The sequence below is a fragment of the Oncorhynchus mykiss genome, chromosome 2, assembly GCF_057628025.1.
Source record: "Oncorhynchus mykiss isolate SJ-2025 chromosome 2, ASM5762802v1, whole genome shotgun sequence".
In the NCBI taxonomy this organism is placed as follows: Eukaryota; Metazoa; Chordata; class Actinopteri; order Salmoniformes; family Salmonidae; genus Oncorhynchus; species Oncorhynchus mykiss.
In genome coordinates this window covers 2,705,001-2,725,000 of record NC_143023.1, presented here as the reverse complement: position 1 = coordinate 2,725,000, position 20,000 = coordinate 2,705,001, and the positions used below count along the sequence as shown (strand labels likewise).

The window sequence follows — 20,000 nt, the reverse complement described above, 5'->3', positions numbered from 1 at the left end:
TGCTATCTCTCTCTGAATTGATTAACTATGCCTTGTTAGTGTCTGTGTGCTATATCTGAGTTGATTAGCTATGCCTTGTTAGTGTCTGTGTGCTATCTCTCTCTGAGTTGATTAGCTATGCCTTGTTAGTGTCTGTGTGCTATCTCTCTCTGAGTTGATTAGCTATGCCTTGTTAGTGTCTGTGTGCTATCTCTGAGTTGATTAGCTATGCCTTGTTTGTGTCTGTGTGCTATCTCTCTCTGAGTTGATTAGCTATGCCTTGTTTGTGTCTGTGTGCCATCTCTCTCTGTGGTCCAGTGATTTCTGACTGTGTAGTACAGTACAGGAACGGTACCAGGCGGTGTTAAACAACACTGCCATTAGAGAAACCAGTGATTTCTGACTGTGTAGTACACTACAGGAACTGTACCAGGCGGTGTAAAACAGTACTGCCATTAGAGAAACCAGTGATTTCTGACTGTGTAGTACACTACAGGAACGGTACCAGGCGGTGTAAAACAACATTGCCATTAGAGAAACCAGTGATTTCTGACTGTGTAGTACAGTACAGGAACGGTACCAGGCGGTGTAAAACAACATTGCCATTAGAGAAACCATACCAGTTTGGCTTGCAGCCAAACCAACTCCTCACTTTACAGCAGGGAAAGAAGAAAGTGTGTGTGTGTGTGTGTGTGTGTGTGTGTGTGTGTGTGTTTGTGTGTTTGTGTGCGCGCGCGTGCGTGCGTCTTGGCTTATGTGCTGAGTAATGACCCATTGTGTCTCTGCACTCTGCATGACAGAGCTCTGTGTGCTCTTCTGTCCTGTCCTGCACTGCTCTATTCTGACAGCAGAGGGCGCAATATATCAGAGGAACAGACAGACACACATTTCAATTGCATTTCCTTGATTCCTCACGTCCTCACCCATTGGATGAAAAGGTCATAGGGGAGGGACCAATGGGTTTTGAGAAAGACACGAGGAGAGAGGAGGTGAGGAATCTAGGAAATGCAATTGAGGTTCTCCCACAGGCCTTATCCAGACACCTCCCACTGTTCGGTCTCTAAGTTTAGCTTAGAAGAGACAGAAGTTACTGGTTCTCTGCAAGTTTCCCTGGAAGTTTTAACGTTTTGAGAATGGAAATTATAGTTTATTTTGAGATTTTGTTTTAATCACTTCCTTTAAAACATTAACAGAATGTTTGAATAAGACTTTTAATAACACCGATAGCTTAGTCTGGATAAACTGTTTCGAGCTCCAAAGCACAGATAAGACGCATGAAAATATATTTACTTAGGCATGAATGATCCAAACACATTTCTTTGTTTATTCTGGCACGACAATAGTGAGATTTGAACCTATGATCTTTAGTTCTCTATACATGGAATTAGTCCACTGAGCCACCAGTATGGAGCTGGAGTGCCATGTTTTCCACTGAGCCACCAGTATGGAGCTGGCGTGCCATGTTTTCCACTGAGCCACCAGTATGGAGCTGGCGTGCCATGTTTTCCACTGAGCCACCAGTATGGAGCTGGCGTGCCATGTTTTCCACTGAGCCACCAGTATGGAGCTGGCGTGCCATGTTTTCCACTGAGCCACCAGTATGGAGCTGGCGTGCCATGTTTTCCACTGAGCCACCAGTATGGAGCTGGCGTGCCATGTTTTCCACTGAGCCACCAGTATGGAGCTGGAGTGCCATGTTTTCCACTGAGCCACCAGTATGGAGCTGGGGTGCCATGTTTTCCACTGAGCCACCAGTATGGAGCTGGGGTGCCATGTTTTCCACTGAGCCACCAGTATGGAGCTGGAGTGCCATGTTTTCCACTGAGCCACCAGTATGGAGCTGGCGTGCCATGTTTGTATTTTTTACTCATAAAAGGCTGTTTATTTTAGTCTATTCAAACGGACCCCGTTTCAAAGGAAAACAAGTGCTCGTTAAGATCAGCTTTGGCCAATTAGTGGGCGCGGCCAACACACCTGAACACACTTAACAAGATAAAGGCTAGAGGGAGTTCTGTTGACGCTGAGAACGGAATGTATGTTTTTACCAATGACGTTCTTAGAACGTTCTTTAAACGTTTAAAAGTGTTTTTAAAAACGTTTCTTAAAACGTTCTGAGAACATGACTTTACATAAAACAACATGGAAACCTGCAGAAAACGTTATGCTTGAAGTACTGATATTCCCACAGAAGAACGTTGTTTCTTAACTTTCTCGGGACTGTTTGAGATCTTTCCCGATGTCAAACCAGTTGGAGAACGTTCCTGGGACATTAACAGAAATGTCATTAAATGTAACTATGTTTGACTTTTTAGGAAACATTCTGTTAATGTAATGAAATACCAAGAAAATAACGTTATTTTGTGAGATTCCTTAAATGTGCTGAGAATGTTCCAAATCCAAGCAACTATCCTGCAGCGTTCACAGAATGTTGTGTGAAGGTTGTAACTATCCTGCAGCGTTCCTAGAACATTGTAACTATCCTGCAGCGTTCACAGAATGTTGTGTGAAGGTTGTAACTATCCTGCAGCGTTCCTAGAACATTGTAACTATCCTGCAGCGTTCCCAGAACGTTGTAACTATCCTGCAGCGTTCCCAGAACGTTGTAACTATCCTGCAGCGTTCCCAGAACGTTGTAACTATCCTGCAGCGTTCCCAGAACGTTGTAACTATCCTGCAGCGTTCCCAGAACGTTGTAACTATCCTGCAGCGTTCCCAGTGTGTGTGTGTGTGTGTGTGTGTGTGTGTGAGACATGTCAGCTGTGTTCTAGATGTTTGATGTACTGGAGTATGACAACTATGTCTGGCTACTCTGGGGTTCTCTTTCTTTCTTTCTTTCTTTCTCTCTCTCTCTCTCTCTCTCTCTCTCTCTCTCTCTCTCTCTCTCTCTCTCTCTCTCTGCCTCTCTCTCTATGACTTGAGTTGTGTTACTACATCTAGTAGTCCATCCTCCGTGAGGTCAATGAATTACATATATATATATATTTTTTTACATCAACAGATGTCACAGAGTTTATACAGATTATACAGTAACCCAGCCTTATCAGCAGATTATACAGTAACCCAGCCTTATCAGCAGATTATACAGTAACCCAGCCTTATCAGCAGATTATACAGAAACCCAGCTTTATCATCAGATTATACAGTAACCCAGCCTTATCAGCAGATTATACAGTAACCCAGCCTTATCAGCAGATTATACAGTAACCCAGCCTTATCAGCAGATTATACAGTAACCCAGCCTTATCGGCAGATTATACAGAAACACAGCCTTATCAGCAGATTATACAGTAACCCAGCCTTATCGGCAGATTATACAGTAACCCAGCCTTATCAGCAGATTATACAGTAACCCAGCCTTATCGGCAGATTATACAGTAACCCAGCCTTATCAGCAGATTATACAGTAACCCAGCCTTATCGGCAGATTATACGGTAACCCAGCCTTATCAGCAGATTATACAGTAACCCAGCCTTATCAGCAGATTATACAGTAACCCAGCCTTATCGGCAGATTATACAGTAACCCAGCCTTATCAGCAGATTATACAGTAACCCAGCCTTATCAGCAGATTATACAGTAACCCAGCCTTATCAGCAGATTATACAGTAACCCATTCTTATCAGCAGATTATACAGTAACCCAGCCTTATCAGCAGATTATACAGTAACCCAGCCTTATCAGCAGATTATACAGTAACCCAGCCTTATCAGCAGATTATACAGTAACCCAGCCTTATCAGCAGATGATACAGTAACCCAGCCTTATCAGCAGATTATACAGTAACCCAGCCTTATCAGCAGATTATACAGTAACCCAGCCTTATCAGCAGATTATACAGTAACCCAGCCTTATCAGCAGATGATACAGTAACCCAGCCTTATCAGCAGATTATACAGTAACCCAGCCTTATCAACAGATTATACAGAAACCCAGCCTTATCAGCAGATTATACAGTAACCCAGCCTTATCAGCAGATTATACAGTAACCCAGCCTTATCAGCAGATTATACAGTAACCCAGCCTTATCAACAGATTATACAGAAACCCAGCCTTATCAGCAGATTATACAGTAACCCAGCCTTATCAGCAGATTATACAGTAACCCAGCCTTATCAGCAGATTATACATTAACCCAGCCTTATCAGCAGATTATACAGTAACCCAGCCTTATCAGCAGATTATACAGTAACCCAGCCTTATCAGCAGATTATACAGTAACCCAGCCTTATCAGCAGATTATACAGTAACCCAGCCTTATCAGCAGATTATACAGTAACCCAGCCTTATCAGTAGATTATACAGTAACCCAGCCTTATCAGCAGATTATACAGTAACCCAGCCTTATCAGCAGAGTATACAGTAACCCAGCTTTATCAGCAGATTATACAGTAACCCAGCCTTATCAACAGATTATACAGAAACCCAGCCTTATCAGCAGATTATACAGTAACCCAGCCTTATCAGCAGATTATACAGTAACCCAGTCTTATCATCAGATTATACAGTAACCCAGCCTTATCAGCAGATTATACAGTAACCCAGCCTTATCAGCAGATTATACAGTAACCCAGCCTTATCAGCAGATTATACAGTAACCCAGCCTTATCAGCAGATTATACAGTAACCCAGCCTTATCAGCAGATTATACAGTAACCCAGCCTTATCAGCAGATTATACAGTAACCCAGCCTTATCAGCAGATTATACAGTAACCCAGCCTTATCAGCAGATTATACAGTAACCCAGCCTTATCAGCAGATTATACAGTAACCCAGCCTTATCAGCAGATTATACAGTAACCCAGCCTTATCAGCAGATTATACAGTAACCCAGCCTTATCAGCAGATGATACAGTAACCCAGCCTTATCAGCAGATTATACAGTAACCCAGCCTTATCAGCAGATTATACAGTAACCCAGCCTTATCAGCAGATTATACAGTAACCCAACCTTATCAGCAGATTATACAGTAACCCAGCCTTATCAGCAGATTATACAGTAACCCAGCCTTATCAGCAGATTATACAGTATAAAAGATTAAAACGTAATATTTTGGGGGGTTGTTCATTTTAAATTTTCTGTCATAAATGTTAGCAACACCTCCGCCTTTTGAGGGATGCGTGGGGGGGGGGGGGGGGGATACGGTCACTAGTTTCACCAGGAGGTGAGGCCTCATTTAACACAGTAAATTCATCCAGGCAGTCAGGCCAATCACATCAAGATCAGTGATTAGTTCATTGACCATAACAGCCTTGGATGCGAGGGATCTAACATTAAGTAGCCCCATTTAGAGATGTGAGGTATCACAATCTCTGTCAATAATGACAGGAATGGAGGAGGTCTTTATCCTAGTGAGATTACTAAGGCGAACACAGCCATGTTTAGTTATGCCCGACCTAGATCGAGGCACAGACACGGTCTCAATGGGGATAGCTGAGCTGACGACACTGACTGTGCTAGTGGCAGACTCCACTATGCTGGCAGGCACCCTATCTCGTTGTGGAGCTAGAGGAGTTAGAGCCCTGTCTCTGTTGATAGATAAGATGTACCATCTACACTCGCCAGTTTGAGCCTCAGCCAGCACCATCTTCAGACTAGCCTTCACCTCGGTAGCCCCGCCCCCTGGTAAACAGTGTAATAGTCTAATATCAGACTTTACCTCGGTAGCCCCGCCCCCTGGTAAACAGTGTAATAGTCGCCAATGACCAGGGGTTTCAATGTGTCAGAGCTAATGGTGGGAGGCTTCGGTGGCTCAGACCCCGTAACCGGTGGAGGAGAGACCTCCCTCCCTCCCTCCCTCCCTCCCTCCCTCCCTCCCTCCCTCCCTCCCTCCCTCCCTCCCTCCCTCCCTCCCTCCCTCCCTCCCTCCCTCTCTCCCTCTCTCTCTCCCCCTCCCTCCCTCCCTCCCTCCCTCCCTCCCTCCCTCCCTCCCTCCCTCTCTCTCTCTCTCTACCTCCCTCCCCTCCCCCAACCTGAGGATAAAGACAGGTCACGAGACACACACACCTACTGTACCTGTGATGAGTATGAATTCGGACAGGAAGTGACCACGAGGTTTCCAGTGTTGTGTGAAGATGTCTTCTCCAAGTGTTTGAAGTTGAAAGATCCGGTGAACCTATTACCCCTCATAAGTCCTTCTCCTCCGCTCTCCCCCCATCGCCCCACACATCTCTTCTACATCAACCTATTAACCCTTAAAGGAGTGGAAGTCAACTTCTGAGTTTGTTGTTGTAGAGAAGCCCTGAGAGACAGAGAAACACTTGTGTTATTGAATATGTGCCAGGTAAGTCTTTAAGAAACTAATTATATTTGGATATAGTGGAAGGTGTACTATCGATATCTAGTGAGTAAAGGTGTCATCACAGATGGATAGAGTGAAAGAGAGGAAGAAGAGGGAGAGAGAGTAAGGAGAGGGAGAGAAGAGGAGGAGGGAGAGAGGGAGAGAAGAGGGAGAGAAGGAGAAAGAAGGAGGGAGAGAAGAAGAGGGAGAGAGGGAGAGAGAGTAAGAAGAGGAGGAGGGGAGAGGGAGAGAAGAGGAGGAGGGAGAGAAGAGGAGGAGGGAGAGAGGGAGCGGAAGAGGGAGAAAGGGAGAGAGGAAGAGGAGGAGGGAGAGAGGGAGAGAAGGAGAAAGGAGGAGGGAGAGAGGGAGCGGAAGAGGGAGAGAGGGAGAGAGGAAGAGGAGGAGGGAGAGAGGGAGAGAAGGAGAGGGAGAGAGGAAGAGGGAGAGAAGAAAAGGGAGAGAGGGAGAGGGGGAGAGGAAGAGGGATGAAGAGTGGAAGAGGGAGAGGAAGAGCTCTGAGCTGCAGCTGCATAGTAGCCTGTATACCGCTAATTAACTGGCCTGTTCCACCTCATCATCAGGGGAGAGGGGGATGGAGGGATGGGGGAGGGTGAGCAGGAGGGAGGGAGGGAGGGATGGGGGGAGGAGAGGATGAGGAGGGAGGGAGGATGGAGGAAAGGGGAGGATGAGCAGGAGGGAGGTAGGGAGGGATGGGGGAGGAGAGGATGAGGAGGGAGGGAGGGATGGAGGAAAGGGGAGGAGGAGGGAGGGATGGAAGAAGGGGGAGGATGAGGAGGAGGGAGAGAGGGAGGCAGGAGTGGAAAGTAGGAGGGGACATAGGGAAGAGGCAGGTATATGATAGATATGGGGGTGGCTGAGAGAGGGGAAGGGACTAAGTGATAGAGGGAGGGACAAAGAGAAGGGGGAGGGAGGGATGAAGGGAGGAGCCTATAGAGGGATTGTCAGGATCACTAGTAATCTCTCCATTAGACGGGTATCAGGCAGCAACCATCCAGGCAGCGCTGCTTCCTCCAGCTCTCTCTATTTCTGTCCTCTTCTCCTCCTTTTATCTATCGCACGTTCTCTCTCTCAATCCCCACCTCCTGTGAACACCACCTCTCAACCTCCTTTCCTCCTTCTTCTCTCCTCCCTCCTTCCCTCTCTCCCAGTCTTCAGTTGTAACAGACCACTGTGACGCTAGTCAGGCGGTTCTGGTATTCTGGGTGTTTCTTTCTCTTTCAGTCACTCTCTCTCTCTCTCTCTCTGTCTCTCTCTCTCTCTCTCTCTTTCTCTCCCTCTCCCTCTCTCCCTCTCTCTCTCTCTCTCTCTCTCTTTCTCTCTTTATCTCTTTCTCTCTCTCTCTCTCTCTTTCTCTCTTTATCTCTTTCTCTCTCTCTCTCTCTCTCTCTTTCGCTCTCTCTCTTTCTCTCTCTCTTTCTCTCTCTCTCTCTCTCTCTCTTTCGCTCTCTCTCTCTTTCTCTCTCTCTCTCTCTCTCTCTCTCTCTCTCTCTCTCTCTCTCTCTCTTTCTCTCTCTCTCTCTCTCTCTCTCTCTCTCTCTCTCTCTCTCTCTCTCTGGATGGTGGATATGTGGAAATTCGGCAAGACCCAGAGCAAGGGACCACCGGTTGCATGTCAACCCAGCAACGTGAGTCTGAGTGTGGGGAGGAGAGAGAGGGTGGACAGGGTGGGAATAGACAGACTAACAGCTGCTACAGAGCTTATCTGCTTCCTTAACCCGGACACAGAGTGAGACTGGGCACCAAGATAACAACGAGAGAGGGAGAGAAAGAGAGGGAGTTTGTTTGTGCCCTAAAGAGACTGAGAGAAGTTTTGTTGCTCTTGGAAACTTGACATGTTATAGACAGACTGTGGAATCTTCTCCTGTTTTTTAATGAGATTTAGTTTCAGTCTGTTCTGCTCTGGTTGTCGTGATTTGTATTCTAGATAGTTCTGTTATTATTTACTATTTAGTGGCTGGATCATTTCAGTTTGGGGAGAGCTCTCTCTCTCTCTCTCTCTCGCTCTCCCCCCCTCTCTCTCCCATCTCTCTCTCCCCTCTCTCCCCCCTCTCTCTCTCCCCTCTCTCTCCCCCTCTCTCCCCTCTCTCTCCCCCCCTCTCTCTCCCCCTCCTCTCTCTCCCCCCCTCTCTCTCTCCCCCTCTCTCTCTCCCCCTCTCTCACTCTCTCTCTCTCCCCCCTCTCTCTCCCCTCTCTCTCTCTCTCTCTCTCTCTCTCCCCTCCTCTCTCCCCTCTCTCTCCCCTCTCTCTCTCATATGGAACCCTATTCCCTACATAATGCACTACTTTTGACCAGAGCCTTATTTACCTTGGTTAAAAGCAGTGCTCTATATAGGGAATATGGTTTCATTTGGGACGTAGCTGCGTTTCTATGTTATTGGAGGAACTGACGATACCAGTAGAATCTCTATTTCCATATGTCTCTGTAGCTCAGTGATGTACAGGCGACTTCCAGCCGTCATCTCTCTGACGAGCTGGTATGTAACTATCTCACTGAGCAGAAGTCATCGGTTTCTGCACAGAGAGAAGTCTGTAATAACGGAAATAGTTCTACTGACAGTTAATGATAGAGCTGTAATGTTGTTCTATAGAGACTTACTGTAATGTTGTTGGATAGAGACTTACTGTAATGTTGTTCTATAGAGACTTACTGTAATGTTGTTGGATAGAGACTTACTGTAATGTTGTATAGAGACTTATTGTAATGTTGCTGTAAAGAGACTTACTGTACTGTTGTTGTATAGAGACTTACTGTAATGTTGTTGGATAGAGACTTACTGTAATGTTGTTCTATAGAGACTTACTGTAATGTTGTTGGATAGAGACTTACTGTAATGTTGTTCTATAGAGACTTACTGTAAGGTTGTTGTATAGAGACTTACTGTAATGTTGTTGGATAGAGACTTACTGTAATGTTGTTGTATAGAGACTTACTGTACTGTTGTTGTATAGAGACTTACTGTAATGTTGTTGTATAGAGACTTACTGTAATGTTGTTCTATAGAGACTTACTGTAATGTTGTTGGATAGAGACTTACTGTAATGTTGTTGTAAAGAGACTTACTGTAATGTTGTTCTATAGAGACTTACTGTAATGTTGTTGTAAAGAGACTTACTGTAATGTTGTTGTATAGAGACTTACTGTAATGTTGTTGTATAGAGACTTACTGTAATGTTGTTGTATAGAGACTTACTGTAGTGTTGTTCTATAGAGACTTACTGTAAGGTTGTTGTATAGAGACTTACTATACTGTTGTTGTATAGAGACTTACTGTAATTTTGTTGTATAGAGTCTTACTGTAATGTTGTTGCATAGATACACTGACTGACTGACTGACTGAGTGAGACGGGCTAAATGACTGACTAACTGGTAACAGCACTGTCAGAAATTCAGTCTGGGCATTGAATCCGTCCATTCAAAACTAGAGTACACTAACAGTAGTACACCTTCCTCTGTCCGTCTGTCTCTCTGTCTCTGTCTCTGTCTCTGTCTCTGTCTCTGTCTCTGTCTCTGTCTCTCTCTCTCTCTCTCTCTCTCTCTCTCTCTCTCTCTCTCTCTCTCTCGCTCGCTCTCTGGTCCCCCCAGGCTTGTTTTGTGGGTCACTGTACTGACGCTGTAAATATCTCAGTTCTCTTTTGTAATTCACACTTCCTTTGAATGTGGACTCAACTCTTTGCCAGTTCACATCAACTATTTTGTTGTCCAACGAGTCCTCTTTGTATTGACACGCTACGTTTAGGAAAGAACCAAGACCTTTCTCTGGGTTTTTACAAAAGTTGCAGGACAAGCCATTCCATCAGAATGTATTATCGGACAGCTAGATATAACTAGTTACATTTTCAAAGATAATAGATTGCATTTAGTTTAAAAAAATGAGACATAATAATTGTAATCGGAATCTACTATTTATTTGTAAAGGAGAATGACTGCAGACTAAATAACCCACTGGGTATTGACATTACGTGAAAACATTATTGATTCAACCAGTGTCCAATGGGAAGGCTGTAATATATATATTTTTAGGCTATTGCCTCTTTAAGAGCTAGAATATATTTAGTTCCCTATGTAGTAATTCTCACCAAATATATTTTGTCTTTTCACACTGTAGTAAACAAATAATTAGAACTAAAAACTCCACACGTATTTTTTAATGTCTGTGTATCCTTGACAATCCGCTAGTCAATATTTAAAAAACACATGTTTTTGAATATTGAGGTAGAGAGAGGTAGAGAAAGAGAGATGTAGAGAGAGAAAGAGAGAGAGAGAGAGAGTGAGAAGTAGAGAGAGAGGTAGAGAGAAAGAGAGAGAGGTACAGAGATAGAGAGATAGATAGAGAGAGAGTTGGGAGAGAGAGAGAAATAGAAAGAGAGATGTAGAGAGAGAAAGAGAGGTAGAGAGAGCGAGAAGTAGAGAGAGAGACAGAGAAGTAGAGAGAGAGACAGAGAGGTAGAGTGAGAAAAAGAGAGAGCGACATAGAGAGAGAGAAAGAGCGAGTTGGGAAAGAGAGGGACAGAGAGAAAGAGAGAGAAAAAAAGAATTAGCTTTTTACCAAATTTGCGTACGACAGACCACGTATTCACCCTGCACACCCTAATTTACAAACAAACCTTAACAAAGGAAAATTATTCTCATGTTTTGTTCATTATAAAATCTATGTACACAAACAACAAGTGAGGTTAAACTTGACAAAAACACACACATTTCTTTCCACAGGGCCGTGGGGTGAGACAGGGATGCAGCTTAAGCCCTCTTCAACATATATATCAACAAATTGGCACGGGCACTAGAACAGTCTGCAACACCCGGCCTCACCCTACTAGAATCTGAAGTCAAATGTCTACTGTTTTCTGTTTTCTGATGATCTGGTGCTTCTGTCACCAACCAAGGAGGGCCTACAGCAGCATCTAGATCTTCTGCGCAGATTCTGTCAGACCTGGGCCCTGACAGTAAATCTCAGTGAGACCAAAATAATGGTGTTCCAAAAAAGGTCCAGTCGCCAGGACCACAAATACAAATTCCATCTAGACACTGTTGCCCTAGAGCACACAAAAAACTATACATACCTCGGCCTAAACATCAGTGCCACAGGTAACTTCCACAAAGCTGTGAACGATCTGATAGACAAGGCAAGAAGGGCATTCTATACCATCAAAAGAAACATAAATTTCAACATACCAATTAGGATCTAGCTAAAAATACTTGAATCAGTCATAGAGCCCATTGCCCTTTATGGTTGTGAGGTCTGGGGTCTGCTCACCAACCAAGACTTCACAAAATGGGACAAACACCAAATTGAGACTCTGCATGAAGAATTCTGCAAAAAATATCCTCCGTGTACAACGTAGAACACCAAATAATGGTGAGCAGAATTAGGCCGATACCCACTAATGATCACAAACACACCCCACAGAGCCCCAGGACAGCAGCACAATTAGACCCAACCAAATCATGAGAAAACAAAAATATAATTACTTGACACATTGGAAAGAATTAACAAAAAAAACAGAGCAAACTAGAATGCTATTTGGCCCTACACAGAGAGTACACAGCGGCAGAATACCTGACCACTGTGACTGACCCAAACTTAAGGAAAGTTTTGACTATGTACAGACTTAGTGAGCATAGCCTTGCTATTGAGAGAGACCGCTGAAGGCAGACCTGGCTCCCAAGAGAAGACAGGCTATGTGCTCACTGCCCACAAAATGAGGTGGAAACTGAGCTGCACTTCCTAACCTCCTGCCCAATGTATGACCATATTAGAGAGACATATTTCCCTCAGATTACACAGATCCACAAAGAATTCGAAAACAAACTCAATTTTGAAAAACTCCCATATCTACTGGGTGAAATACCACAGTGTGCCATCACAGCAGCAAGATTTGTGACCTGTTGCCACGAGAAAAGGGCAACCAGTGAAGAACAAACACCATTGTAAATACAACCCATATTTATGCTTATTTATTTTCCCTTGTGTACTTTACCCATTTGTACATTGTTACAACACTGTATATTTAATATATAATATGACATTTGTAATGTCTTTATTGTTTTGAAACTTCTGTATGTATAATGTTTACTGTTAATTTTTTATTGCTTATTTCACTTTGCATAATACCTACCTAACTTGCTTTGGCAATGTTAACACATGTTTCCCATGCCAATAAAGCCCCTTGAATTGATTGAATTGAGAGAGCAGGAGAGCGAGAGAGAGAGAGAGAGAGACAGAGAGAGAGAGAGAGAGAGAGAGAGAGAGAGAGAGAGAGAGAGAGAGAACAGAGAGAGAGAGAGAGAGAGAGAGAGAGAGAGAGAGAGATGGAGAGGGGAGATAGAGATGGAGAGATCACAATGTTTTGCTTGGAAATAAATAACCTTTGTCTTGAGAGTGAGAGAGAGAGAGAGAGAGAGAGAGCGAGAGAGAGAGAGAGAGAGAGAGAGAGCTCTGTAGGTATGTCACATGACTGACTCCATTTCTCCACTCGTCTGTTGACACTGAACATGAACATGAGAGGAAAAACAGTCCTGAGAGAGACGGAAAGAGAGGAAAAACAGAGAAAAAGAGAGAGTGTGTGAGAGAGAGAACTAGAGAAAGAGAGCGGGAGAGAGCAAGGCTTTTTCAGCTCCCAGAATGCTTTGGGCCTCGTACTTCCATGCTACTTCCTAACATTATGCATTAGGAACAATATAGCCTTCTAAAATGACCTGCTGCTGAAGAAACCAAATGCATTTGCTGCCTTAAAGTGCCCTGAGGACAGTGGGGGGAGACCTGGGAGGCAGGGGGGAGACGGGGAGGAAGAGAGAGGCTGGGGGAGGAAGGGGGAGTGAGCATGGAGTAAATCTGGATCATGTGCTAAGCTTTCAGGAATGTTTTCCTGAACAAGCCGTAAATAACAGGTAGTCACACTAGTCACCCTGCGGGTGCAGTTACCCACGCGTTACAGACATTCTCTAAGTATTGAAGAGAAACCTACATTTTTGGAGCGCTTGTGTGTTTTGTGTGTTGTGTGTGCTGTGTTATGTTGCCCCCCCCCCCCCCCCCAAAGTCTATAACCCTGTCCTCTAACCCTCTGTTATGTTGCCCCCCCCCTCCCCAGAGTCTATAGACCCCAGTACTGTAACCCTGTCCTCTAACCCTCTGTTATGTTGTCGTCCCCCCCCCCCCCCCAGAGTCTATAGACCCCAGTACTGTAACCCTGTCCTCTAACCCTCTGTTATGTTGTCGTCCCCCCCCCCCCCCCAGAGTCTATAGACCCCAGTACTGTAACCCTGTCCTCTAACCCTCTGTTATGTTGCCCCCCCCCAGAGTCTATAGACCCCAGTACTGTAACCCTGTCCTCTAACCCTCTGTTATGTTGTCCCCCCCCCCCCCCAGAGTCTATAGACCCCAGTACTGTAACCCTGTCCTCTAACCCTCTGTTATGTTGTCCCCCCCCCTCCCCCAAAGTCTATAGACCCCAGTACTGTAACCCTGTCCTCTAACCCTCTGTTATGTTGCCCCCCCCCAGAGTCTATAGACCTCAGTACTGTAACCCTGTCCTCTAACCCTCTGTTATGTCCCCCCCCCCCCCCAGAGTCTATAGACCCCAGTACTGTAACCCTGTCCTCTAACCCTCTGTTATGTCCCCCCCCCCCCCAGAGTCTATAGACCCCAGTACTGTAACCCTGTCCTCTAACCCTCTGTTATGCCCCCCCCAGAGTCTATAGACCCCAGTACTGTAACCCTGTCCTCTAACCCTCTGTTATGTTGTCCCCCCCCCCCCCCCCAGAGTCTATAGACCCCAGTACTGTAACTCTGTCCTCTAACCCTCTGTTCTACTGTCCAGCCCCAGCAGGCCCCTCCCACCCCAGAGTCTATAGACCCCAGTGAGGAGATGACAGACACAGAGGACAACGAGGAAGAGGACCTGGGAGTCAGAGAGGACCAGCGGAACATTATCCTTCACCTGCTGTCGCAGCTCAAACTGGGCATGGACCTCACACGGGTAAGAACTAACACCTGACCAATAACCATCTACTGTATAGACCCCTTTCTGTGTTTACAAAACATTGACAGAACGAGGGGGAGTTTTTATAGAACGTCGGCAACAAAAAACCAACTCTATATTACATGTTATGAGTGTATTTCACACAACTTTAGGATTATAATTGGATTTTAAAGGCTCGTCAAGGAACGTCCTGCTTCATTAGGTGTTCATGTGTCGTCATCGCAAATCAACTGCGTTGTACCTCAACTTCAACCAGTGAAATGTCTCTTTAGCCAGCTTTTGCTACAGCCTAACATCAATGAGCGTTAGCATTCTAGCTAACATCAATGAGCGTTAGCATTCTAGCTAACATCAATGAGCGTTAGCATTCTAGCTAACATCAATGAGCGTTAGCATTCTAGCTAACATCAATGAGCGTTAGCATTCTAGCTAACATCAATGAGCGTTAGCATTCTAGCTAACATCAATGAGCGTTAGCATTCTAGCTAACATCAATGAGCGTTAGCATTCTAGCTAACATCAATGAGCGTTAGCATTCTAGCTAACATCAATGAGCGTTAGCATTCTAGCTAACATCAATGAGCGTTAGCATTCTAGCTAACATCAATGAGCGTTAGCATTCTAGCTAACGTCTTGCTGCATCCAAAATAGATATTTTGCAAAGATCACAACCCGAATATAATCTTAGCGACTGTTCAATCAAGAATAGAAACAGAAGTGTAAGCGTTTGAGAACCTCAAAAAAAAAAAAAGTGATTTTTGTTTTAAATAAAATAGTAATTAAAAGGTAAATCGAGGTTATGTTGAATGGGCTCAGATGGTGATGTCTTTATTGCTGCCGCCAAGAGTCGAGCATCTTGGCCTGACGTCAAGAGTCGAGCATCTTGGCCTGACGTCAAGAGTCGAGCATCTTGGCCTGACGTCAAGAGTCGAGCATCTTGGCCTGACGTCAAGAGTCGAGCATCTTGGCCTGACGTCAAGAGTCGAGCATCTTGGCCTGACGTCAAGAGTCGAGCATCTTGGCCTGACGTCATATCAAATCAAATCACATTTTATTATTCACATGACCCGAATACAACAGGTGTAGTAGAACTTATTTGAGGTAATATGTACATGTAGGTAGAGTTATTAAAGTGACTTATAGATAATAACAGAGAGTAGCAGTGGTGTAAAATAGGGGGGGGGACGGACAATGCAAATAGTATGGGTAGCCATTTTACTAGATGTTCAGTAGTCTTAATTAAGGCTTGGGGGGGTAGAAGCTGTTTAGAAGTCACTTGGACCTAGACTTGGCACTCCGGTACCGCTTGCCGTGCGGTAATAGAGAGAACAGTTTATGACTAGGGTGGCTGGAGTCTTTGACAATGTTTAGGGCCTTCCTCTGACACCGCCTGGTATAGAGGTCCTGGATGGCAGGAAGCTTGTCCTCAGTGATGTACTGGGCCGTTAAGTTATATGTTATACCACTACCCTCTGTAGTGTCTTGCGGTCGGAGGCCGAGCAGTTGCCATACCAGGCAGTGATGCAACCAGGATGCTCTCGATGGTGCAGCTGTAGAACCTTTTGAGGATCTGAGGACCCATGTCAAATATTTTCAGTCTCATGAGGGGGGATAGGTTTTGTGGTGCCCTCTTCCCGACTGTCTTGGTGTGTTTGGACCATGTTAGTTTATTGGTGATGTGAACACCAAGGAACTTGGAAGCTCTCGACCTGCTCCACTACAGCCCCGTCGATGAGAATGGGGACGTGGCTCGGTCCTCTTTTTCCTGTCGTCCACAGTCAGTGTGTCGTGTTCTGGAAAAGGGTCTATATCACCAGTGGAGGTTAAATCAAACACCATCTACTGTAATCGAACTGGACATGAACCCTCGCTGGGTACATCTCACGACACGGGTAAGAACCACACTTGGGTCATACTGTTCATCAGCGTTTCTCAATTGTAGTCATTGCTGGTAACCCTATAAGTACACCTGATTCAACCCCGTCACATCAAGGACTTGATGTGTACAACTTAGTGGGGAAGAGGCCTAGTTAAGGACACCAGTGAGCTTTACACACATTCACACTAGTGAAATGGACTGTAGTCAGTGGCCAGTGTTCTAACAGTGAACCGACAACAAACCCCCCCCCCCAAGATAGTGAAACAGAACACAGCTCTCTGCTCTCTTCACATAGTCACAGATGGCACAGAGCACCAGGTGCTGACACAGATAAACTTATCTACCTAGCACACTGTACTTGTACACAGAGAGAGGGAGAGAATGTACTCATTATTTAGTTGCTAGTTCATTCCCCAAGCCTCCATCTGTCCAGTCCTTCTCCTGTACTCGACACTCTGTCCTCTACTCCTCCTCTCCTCTCCTTACTTCACCTCTCCTCTCCTCTCCTCCCCCCAACTCTCCTCTCCTCACCCTCCTCCCCCCAACTCTCCTCTCCTCTCCTCTCCTCTCCTCTCCTCTCCTCTCCTCTCCTCTCCTCTCCTCCTCTCCTACCATCTCCTCTCCTACCCTTCCTATTCTCTCCTGTACTCGACACTGACCTCTACTCCCCCCCTCTCCTCTTCTACCCCTCCTCACCTCTTCTCTCCTACCCCTCATCTCCTCTCCTCTCCTACCGTCTCCCCTTTTCTCCTAGTAACCGGAAGGTTGCAAGTTCAAACCCCCGAGCTGACAAGGTACAAATCTGTCGTTCTGCCCTTGAACAGGCAGTTAACCCACTGTTCCTAGGCCGTCATTGAAAATAAGAATTTGTTCTTAACTGACTTGCCTAGTTAAATAAAGGTAAAAAACACATTTCATAAATGCTTATGTCAACAACCGCCTTAAGATATAACAGTGAAAGCCTGAAGTTCGAGGTTCAGTCTCTCTGTTCTGTCATCCTGGTGACAGACTGGCTGACTGAATGAGGTAGTGACTGCCTGTAATGAGTGTCTATAATGGGCAGCCAGGTGAGTGCAGTGACAGCGCCTGACTGAACTCACGATTTGTCTGTGGCACAGCTGCTCTGCTCATGTGGTTCGATGAACCCCACCGCGTGTGATGTTAGACTGAACCGTAATGGGGATTATATATATATATATATATGGGGATTATATCACATAATGCAGGTTATAATCTGGTTTAGTGATTATAGCTTCATCACCTAGACCCCTTAGTGATTATAGCTTCATCACCTAGACCACTTAGTGATTATAACTTCATCACCTAGACCCCTTAGTGATTATAACTTCATCACCTAGACCCCTTAGTGATTATAACTTCATCACCTAGACCCCTTAGTGATTATAACTTCATCACCTAGACCCCTTAGTGATTATAACTTCATCACCTAGACCCCTTAGTGATTATAACTTCATCACCTAGACCCCTTAGTGATTATAGCTTCATGACCTAGACCCCTTAGTGATTATAACTTCATCACCTAGACCCCTTAGTGATTATAACTTCATCACCTAGACCCCTTAGTGATTATAACTTCATCATCTAGACCCCTTAGTGATTATAACTTCATCACCTAGACCCCTTAGTGATTATAGCTTCATCACCTAGACCACTTAGTGATTATAACTTCATCACCTAGACCCCTTAGTGATTATAACTTCATCACCTAGACCCCTTAGTGATTATAACTTCATCACCTAGACCCCTTAGTGATTATAACTTCATCACCTAGACCCCTTAGTGATTATAGCTTCATCACCTAGACCCCTTAGTGATTATAACTTCATCACCTAGACCCCTTAGTGATTATAACTTCATCACCTAGACCCCTTAGTGATTATAACTTCATCACCTAGACCCCTTAGTGATTATAGCTTCATCACCTAGACCCCTTAGTGATTATAACTTCATCACCTAGACCCCTTAGTGATTATAACTTCATCACCCTTAGTGATTATAACTTCATCACCTAGACCCCTTAGTGATTATAACTTCATCACCCTTAGTGATTATAGCTTCATCACCTAGACCCCTTAGTGATTATAGCTTCATGACCTAGACCCCTTAGTGATTATAACTTCATCACCTAGACCCCTTAGTGATTATAACTTCATCACCTAGACCCCTTAGTGATTATAACTTCATCACCTAGACCCCTTAGTGATTATAACTTCATCACCTAGACCCCTTAGTGATTATAACTTCATCACCTAGACCCCTTAGTGATTATAACTTCATCACCTAGACCCCTTAGTGATTATAGCTTCATCACCCTTAGTGATTATAACTTCATCACCTAGATCCCTTAGTGATTATAACTTCATCACCTAGACCCCTTAGTGATTATAACTTCATCACCTAGACCCCTTAGTGATTATAGCTTCATCACCTAGACCCCTTAGTGATTATAACTTCATCACCTAGACCCCTTAGTGATTATAACTTCATCACCTAGACCCCTTAGTGATTATAACTTCATCACCTAGACCCCTTAGTGATTATAACTTCATCACCTAGACCCCTTAGTGATTATAGCTTCATCACCTAGACCCCTTAGTGATTATAACTTCATCACCTAGACCCCTTAGTGATTATAACTTCATCACCTAGACCCCTTAGTGATTATAACTTCATCACCTAGACCCCTTAGTGATTATAACTTCATCACCTAGACCCCTTAGTGATTATAGCTTCATCACCTAGACCCCTTAGTGATTATAACTTCATCACCTAGACCCCTTAGTGATTATAACTTCATCACCTAGACCCCTTAGTGATTATAGCTTCATCACCTAGACCCCTTAGTGATTATAACTTCATCACCTAGACCCCTTAGTGATTATAACTTCATCACCTAGACCCCTTAGTGATTATAGCGTCATCACCTAGACCCCTTAGTGATTATAACTTCATCACCTAGACCCCTTAGTGATTATAACTTCATCACCTAGACCCCTTAGTGATTATAACTTCATCACCTAGACCCCTTAGTGATTATAACTTCATCACCTAGACCCCTTAGTGATTATAACTTCATCACCTAGACCCCTTAGTGATTATAACTTCATCACCTAGACCCCTTAGTGATTATAACTTCATCACCTAGACCCCTTAGTGATTATAACTTCATCACCTAGACCCCTTAGTGATTATAACTTCATCACCTACACCCCTTAGTGATTATAGCTTCATCACCTAGACCCCTTAGTGATTATAACTTCATCACCTAGACCCCTTAGTGATTATAACTTCATCACCTAGACCCCTTAGTGATTATAACTTCATCACCTAGACCCCTTAGTGATTATAACTTCATCACCTAGACCCCTTAGTGATTATAACTTCATCACCTAGACCCCTTAGTGATTATAGCTTCATCACCTAGACCCCTTAGTGATTATAGCTTCATCACCTAGACCCCTTAGTGATTATAACTTCATCACCTAGACCCCTTAGTGATTATAACTTCATCACCTAGACCCCTTAGTGATTATAGCTTCATCACCTAGACCCCTTAGTGATTATAACTTCATCACCTAGACCCCTTAGTGATTATAGCTTCATCACCTAGACCCCTTAGTGATTATAACTTCATCACCTAGACCCCTTAGTGATTATAGCTTCATCACCTAGACCCCTTAGTGATTATAACTTCATCACCTAGACCCCTTAGTGATTATAACTTCATCACCTAGACCCCTTAGTGATTATAACTTCATCACCTAGACCCCTTAGTGATTATAGCTTCATCACCTAGACCCCTTAGTGATTATAACTTCATGACCTAGACCCCTTAGTGAT

At 44.5% G+C, this 20,000-nt stretch overlaps 1 protein-coding gene across 4 annotated transcripts in view; it reads left to right on the top strand.

Moving 5' to 3' along the window:
* LOC110515405 (oxysterol-binding protein-related protein 10) overlaps positions 1 to 20,000 on the top strand; it is a 103,551-nt gene that overhangs the window by 51,588 nt on the left and 31,963 nt on the right. For 3 of the 4 annotated variants that reach the window (XM_090216099.1, XM_090216098.1, XM_090216106.1), the window contains one exon: positions 14,099 to 14,257. In XM_090216099.1, the coding sequence (XP_090072225.1) occupies positions 14,099 to 14,257 (159 nt within the window). Of the gene's footprint in view, positions 1 to 7,247; positions 7,906 to 14,098; positions 14,258 to 20,000 lie in introns of those variants that run through there. The other variant, XM_090216109.1, reaches the window with a different exon arrangement.